The sequence below is a fragment of the Benincasa hispida genome, chromosome 4 (assembly GCF_009727055.1).
Source record: "Benincasa hispida cultivar B227 chromosome 4, ASM972705v1, whole genome shotgun sequence".
Lineage (NCBI taxonomy): Eukaryota > Viridiplantae > Streptophyta > Magnoliopsida > Cucurbitales > Cucurbitaceae > Benincasa > Benincasa hispida.
The window spans coordinates 3,357,562-3,365,526 of record NC_052352.1 but is presented as its reverse complement, the minus strand read 5'-3'; the positions used below and the strand labels follow the sequence as shown (position 1 = coordinate 3,365,526).

Genomic DNA, 7,965 nt, shown 5'->3' with positions numbered 1-7,965 from the left:
TATATATATATATTTTAAAAAAAAAAAAATACTTAGGTGTAGTTTCTTTCGAGGGTTAGGATTGGATGGATTAGGCATTCTAAGCCAAGCCTTGTTTGGGGCTAGGATCTAGGAAGTCTTGGCTTTCTATACCTTTTTTCCATAGGTTTGATAGTAAATATTATTCAAACCCATGAGTTACCTTTTTTTCTTTTTCTTTTTCTTTTCTAATTTAATTTAAGAAGTTCGTAGGCCAACTTCCGAACACCACCTTCGATGACCATCGTTAGCCAACTTCGACCGCCACTTCTGGCGACCCCTCCTGCGAACATTTTTTTAGTCATTCCTAAAAGGCCTTTAGTTTAATTACAATAATAATTTCTAAAATACATTTTCTCTTTCTTCTAATCATTTTTTCTTTTGAAGTTTTTTAATTATTATTATTATTAGATTATCTTTTTTAATTCTCTTATTCCCTCCTTTGTTTAAAATTAATATTTCCTTCATTTGAGAGATTTTATTTATTTTCTATTTTTACTAGTTGAAAATCGATCACTCATTTATTGAGATCTCAGGTATATGTAGAATATGTTGGTAATATAGTGAAAAATGTAAATATATATCGCATATATCATTGTTTATTTTTTGGTATGTTTAAAAATATACTTAAAAATGTAAAAATACATCAAATATATTGTTCGGTATATAAGACAATATATCATACAAATTATATTGTTCATGCACTTATCAAATATAGGTTTTCTAAGTCTGCACTCCAAACACAGGCCTTTTAAATCCAAATTTCCAAAATCCGCACTCCAAATACAACTTTCTAAACCCAGACTACCTAAACCTCCCAACCTAATCCAAACTTAACATTTACATATTTAAAATTTCAAACTTGCACACCAAACGTTCCATTAATATTCGACCACACATATAATGTAACAAAATGCCAAAATGGGGACTAAAAAAGAAATGCTTCAAATTAAAAGGTAAAAAGGAGAAGGGAAAAAAAAGATGTGTGGAAATGCATGTAATTGACAGATGAGAACTTGTAGATGGGGACGTGGAGATATCATCTATATATATATATATATATTGATGATTTTGTTTTTCTTTTTTGTGCCTCATTTTGAAAAGCAAAGTCCACTCTCTTCTCCACCTTTTATAACATAAACAAATCTTACTTATCTTCATTTATATATCATAAAATCTCCATCTCTTTCTTCCTTTTTCCTTTGTGATATGTTTCTTTAAAAGTGACACCCTGTCAAGTTTCCGGCGGGGGTTTGCCGTGCTCCTGTGCCGGAGCACACGGATCCCCGTTCAAGTCGTGGCGGCTGCCACCTTTTTTCAAATGATGCTTTATGATTCGCACACGTAGGTCAAAGGCCATTGTAAAGCAAAAAACTTTCGTTTGATTTGATTGGGGATGGGAAAGTTTTTATCAAATTTTTTATCTATCGTGGTATTTCTTTAATGGTAATAATAATAATAAGCTAAAAAAAATTCTCAAAATTTTTATTGGAATAACAATTTAGTCTTCAAATTTTTTTTTTTTGTTAACAATTTAGTTTTTAAACTTTTATTAATAACAATATAATAGTCTATATATTTAATTTTATAATAATTTAGTTTATATTGTGACGATTAGTGTTAAGATTAATAAATTTATTATCTAGATAGATAAATAAACTAATTAGTACTTTAATATGGTAACTCATAAATATATTAACTTTTTACGCCCCCAACAAATTGCATATCAAAACACATATCCATTGTGGTGGATCATTTGAAAGAACCTATCTGTTAAGGGGGAAACACCAAATTAATATTAATAAGAGGCAAAAATGGATAAGTTACAAATAGGAAAATTACAAGTTTATTTTCTAATATATTCTTACATTTTTCAATTTTATATCTAATATGTCCTTGACCAATTTTACATATTTTTTAAGGATCACATATTTGTATTCAATTTAAAATTGAAAATTTGGGGTTCCATTAGAAATTAGATTCAATTTCATATCATTTTTTTTACAATAGAAATGACAAAAACAAAAAACTTAATAAACCAACGAATCACCAAGCAAAGCAGAATCTGCCAATGGAGGGTGGTCTTTGAGCCAGATTACCAAAAAACAAAAGATCTTCGAGCATGGTGAGCTAATTCATGAGCAACAGAATTACTCTCGTGGTTGATCAAATGAAAGCCTGTAACTGACCTCGAAATAAATCACGAACGGAGACAACAAAGGCTTGAACCTCATTCGCATATCGCGTTTTACCAACTAACAAATTCTAAACTATTAGGGAGTCAATTTTAGCCCAAAGAGGAGATAAACCAGCTTCAAGAGCTCTAGAGATATCCTCATACAAACTAAAGTCTCAACAAGTTCAACGGAACCCATCAAAAGACAGTGGCGTTCCATAACAAGCATAGCTTCACCATTGGAATCACGAATAATGACGCCAATACCCACATCACTATTTAGAACAGTTGCATCAAAGTTCGTTAAGGAGGGGAAGTCCAACGATGGGCACCCTCAGGTTCAAATGAGGACAAAAAAATTCATATCTAATGAATCTATTATTGATTATTTTTTTATAAAAAAATAAATATATTAATAAACTATTAGATACAAATTTAAAAGTTTAGAGATGTAACTTCGCTCCCGGGATGGATGCAAGGAAACATGAATCTAGGACTAAAGTTTATAATTTGAGATGGGAGAGATTGAAGGAAGGGTCGATGGATTGAAGAAATGACGTATGAGAATAATCCTATTCTTAATGCATAAACTTTTGACCTATTTCAATTTAATAATTTGGATTTTTATCATTTGCAAAAAGTAAAATAGAAAATAAAAATTTGTATCCTATTCCAGGCATCCACTATAGTATAGCCACAATATGTATATATATATGTCAAAACGAACATAATTCAACTAATATATAAGTATGTTAATGACCACGAGATCTTTAATATCTCATATTTTTAATTGTATTTTAAAAAAAGTATATATATATAAAATATAGATTATAATTTGTGACCATGATTGAATTTAAGTTTCGAAGTACTTCCACCTTTTTACTCGTTTCAAACTTGTCTCAATCTTTCAATAAATCCTAGGTTTTGTTTTCTTCAACATATAAAAACATAGTTACAATAGTAAATGGTTAAAAAAAAAAGAATTAAATAGTTTAATAATATTAGGTCAATTAGTGATAGGTAATTAAAAAAAAATTCATCACAAATTTAGTCTCAAATTTTTATATTTGTGTCTAATATGTAATTAAACATAATATGTTATTCAATTTTTAAAATGTCAAATAGATATTTGAATTAAAATTTTTTGATTGAGTAGAGACAAAATGAAAGTTTATGGACTTAGTGAAAGTTTACATACATATGAGAAAATTTTACCATTTTAAAATTCACTATGACTTATATAGCATGTGCAAAATTGAATGTTTAGAGATTTATTAAAAAACTTTTAAAGTTTAGAGATTTATTATTTGATACCTCAAGAAAATATATATATCTATTATTTAACATAATTTAAGAGTTTAGAAACTAGATTTACAATTTCACGCTTTTTTAAGGAAAAAAAACTTAGGTACAATCTAGACTACACCTAATCATTGTTTTTTTTTTAAGGAATTAAAAGTATACATTTGTACTCTTTTTTTAGTACAATTAAGGGTTGGAGGATTCTAATTACAGATATCGTGGTTATTAAGATTCTGTTTGGTAAGCAACTCAGATTCTGTTTTATGATTTCAGATTCACTGAGTTTAGTGAATATGTTTTGGTTAGCGGTCTGGATTCTATTTTTGAAAACTGTTTCCGAATTCTGTGATCTATACCGCGCAAATTCTAGAAACAACTTTTTTATGTTTTTAGTGTTATTCAGATTTTGAATTCAGAATTTTAAAATGGAGTTATACTATTTCAAGTTATAAACTCTATTATTTATGTACTTTAAAATATGTAATATATTATATATATTATATGATATTACAAAATAGTAATTATATAAAATAAAATAAAATAAAAAAAACATAAAACAAGTTCAGAAATAATCAACCTAGTATTTAATGAGTAACTAAATATATTTTCAATCTAATTTCTGAATCTACTACCAAACATATATCTGAAAATATGAAATACAATTTTATTTTCATTGAATCCCTTGTTTTCAAATTTATGTTTTCAGATTGCTTACGAAACAGGTCCTAAGACATCTATATATCAATTAACCTTATGCTTGATATGGTAATATTGAAATTTTTACCACAATAGAAATAAAATTGAAACTAATTAACTATATGCTACAAAAATGTACATAATATTAGTTGATTTTAATCTTGTCCCTAATATTATCAACAAAAAAAAAAAAAAAAAAAAAAAAAAAAAATCAAACAAGACCTTGAAAATTGGATTTATTAGAAAAGTAGTAAAAAAAAAGGAGTTGGAAATTGGAGATATTTAGTTAGGAGGGAATCAAATTCGATTAGCAAAAAATCCACTAATTGATGCTTTCAATTAACCATTAATTTACTCAAAGCCATAATTTGAAAGGATTCATGTACAAGCATAATCTCGAATTTGGTTTATCGACTTTTTTGTCCAATTTAATCGTATATTCCTTCATTTATTTTCTAAGTTTCACATTACCATTGGGGATGCGCTAAAAAAATACGATAGAAATTTTAATTAAAAATTAAAAAAAAAAAAAAAAAACCACACCCACAAACTTTATCAACATTTCACCATTTTTTATCCCAATCTTTAATGCAAAATGGTGTATTTAGTTTTTCATTTCAAATTAATCAATATTTATTAAATAAATATGTTAAGACATCATTTAAAATTTAAAAACCCGATTTAGCATATCAAAGTTTAATTTTTTTTTTAGTATAACAAGGACAGGTACGAGACTTAACCTCTGATCTCTCTTTTTCATATCAAATTTTAATTGATTCTACTTTTTTTATTATTATTGTACCAGTAATGGTACTTTAAATATCATATTTTGTGATTTGTACTCTAAAAAAATCATATTTTGTGTACCATATAAATTAATCGAACTTAATTATTAATTTGTATATAATTCAATTAATTAAAATATATATTTATAATAAAGAGATAAAATAAATGTTAGGACACTCAAACTTATATCATTATTAAATTGGGCACTAAAATTTGTAAATTTATGAAATTTTAATCCTAAAATTTTAAATTAGTTCCATAATTTATAGAATGTGTTTTTTTTCTATTAAATTTTTTGTTTGTGTCATAATTTATTTTCTTTTTTCATAGATCTAAAAAAATATGAAAAATAATAATTTTCCAACCTTTCTTTTCGTCTGAGTTCATACACCAATCTTGAGACCCAAATTTCAAATTTAAAAGTTAGAAGATTTATTTTTCTTTCATTCATTTTGTTTTTGTTTTTTTTAAGAACTAAACTTAAAAAAGAAATTGAACAAAAAGACAAAAAAGAAATATAGAATAAAAAAGAAAGTGAAAATTATTATTTTGGTCCATAAACTTCAGATCTAATTACATTTGGTCCTATATTTGAAAATGTTCGACCTATCGATGTGATTGGAAAATAATCCCTTAGATAAAAACTTCTTATTAAAACAAAAGGGGAATTCATGTTAAAGAAAAGGGTGAATTCATGTATATATAGGCCCTAAAATATATGGTTCGTATTAGAAATATATATTAGCTTCCTTTTTTTTGTTCGTAACATAAAATTGAAAATTCAATGATCTGTTTGACACGAGAATTATTATACACTTTTAAATTTATTTTTAAGTTGAAGACCAAATAGATATAAACCCAAAGTTTATGGACTAAATTTTTATTTAAGGTAAATGATATTATTTATTTTGAATTTTGCAATAACTCATCTAAAATTACATGTATATGAACTTATATCCTTCTAACTAAAAATTCTAAATAAGCCATTGAATTGAGCTACTGCCAATTTGACATAACGTGTCCATTGATTTATGTTTATTTTGACATATCGATTCCATAATCGGGCTCAAACCATTCCATTTATAAAACTATTAATGAGGTATCTTGTTCTATATATTGTAACTAGAACTCAAACAATGGACATACCTATGGTCAAAATTTCCTTACTTAATAATTAGGGTAAATATCAAATTATATCCTTGAACTTTGGGGGTTATATCAATTTAAATCTAACGTTTTAATAATTATATCAATTACAACCTTGAATTTTCATAAGTATATCAATTTAAGCCTTGAACTTTAATAAGTGTATCAATTTAAACCTTAAACTCTCATAAGTGCATTTGAATAAAACATAATTGAGAGTCTAAATTAATACATTTATGAAAATTATGAAAATTCAGAGTTTAAATTGATACATATGTAAAAATCCAAGGTTTAAATTGATATTTTTATTAATTTGGAGTTTAAATTGATAAACTTATAAAAGTTGAATATTTAAATTGATTAAATTATATGATTATTAATTCCTTTCATCTTTCATTTAGTAAAAATGTGGACCTAAAATACAACCCAAATATAAATAAATAAATATTCAGATAACAAAGAATGTATGGAAATATTTTTATAGAATATTTGGAAATATTTTCTAAATATGAAATATTTCCCAATATAAACAAATTTAAAGGGGGGAAAAAGAGAAAACCTTCTTAATTACATCTTTAAATAATAATAATAATAGTACTAATAAGCTTCTCCTCCGCCGGAATTGCTCTGTTATTTAGAGCACCATTGTTCTGACTTGTAAAGTCAATTCTAATCTCTTTTTTCTCATCTTCCACTCCCAATTCCATTTATATATACACATCAAGAGAGAGAAAACTTCAAATCAAAAAGAGGAGAGAGAGAGTTCTTATTTTCAGAGATGAAATTTTGATTTTTGTTTGAGAAATTCAGAGAGCCCATTTAGCAAAGATATACAGTAATGCAGTGTATCTTCAATTCATGATCTCAAATTTTACCTAAATTATGTAACTTTTCTTGTTATTCAATCTTCAATGGGATTTCTTCAAACAGATTTTGTGTCTCCTTCTTTTTTGTTTCACTCTCTGCTTTTGATCTTCTTCTTTAAAGGTAATGCCTGACTCTTCTTCTTCATATCATTTAAAATTGATCACCTTTGAAACTAATTTTTTAATGGGTTTTTCTAAAAGGCGTTTCTGGAGCTGGATTTACATTTGTTAATCGATGCGATTACACTGTTTGGCCGGGAATTCTTGGCAACACCCAATTGGAATCCACTGGATTCGAGCTTTCGCCAGGAGCGGCCCGTTCATTCCACGCGCCGCCGGGTTGGTCCGGCAGATTCTGGGGTCGGACCGGCTGTTCCTTCGACCCAGCCACCGGTCAGGGCAGTTGTCAAACGGCTGATTGTGGGTCAAACCAAATGGAATGCAATGGCGCCGGAGCAACTCCGCCGGCGACTCTAGCTGAGTTTACGATCGGCAGTGGGGCCGGTGCGCAGGACTTTTACGATGTCAGCTTGGTCGACGGCTACAACATTCCGATGGTGGTGGATGCCACTGGTGGGAGCGGTGCGTGTCAGTCAACTGGGTGCGCGGCGGAGCTGAACCGGCGGTGCCCGACGGAGCTACGCGCTGGTGGAGGGAAGGCGTGTATGAGCGCGTGTGAAGCGTTTGGGAAGCCGGATACTGTTTCGAAGGCGCGTATAACTCACCCGCCGCCTGTAAGCCGTCGATGTACTCGGAAATGTTCAAATCGGCTTGCCCTAAATCGTATAGCTATGCCTTTGATGACGCAACAAGCACTTTTCACTTGTAGTGGTGCAGATTACACCATTACATTCTGCCCTTCATCATCAAGGTAAACTTCATTCATTCTCTCCTTTCACAGATGAAGGACGAGCTAAAACCACTTTTGTCGAGTTCAAAATTATTTTTTAAGTCAATATTTTATAAAATGTTAAA

The 7,965-nt window shown here is 28.8% G+C and overlaps 1 protein-coding gene across 1 annotated transcript; it reads left to right on the top strand.

The window, feature by feature from the left end:
• Nucleotides 1-6,713: 6,713 nt before the first annotated feature.
• On the top strand, nucleotides 6,714-7,865 carry LOC120075874 (thaumatin-like protein 1). The gene is given in 4 exon segments (XM_039029604.1): nucleotides 6,714-7,111; nucleotides 7,192-7,683; nucleotides 7,686-7,807; nucleotides 7,809-7,865. Coding segments are annotated over 4 exon segments (747 nt in total). The 5' UTR covers nucleotides 6,714-7,035.
• Nucleotides 7,866-7,965: the final 100 nt, after the last annotated feature.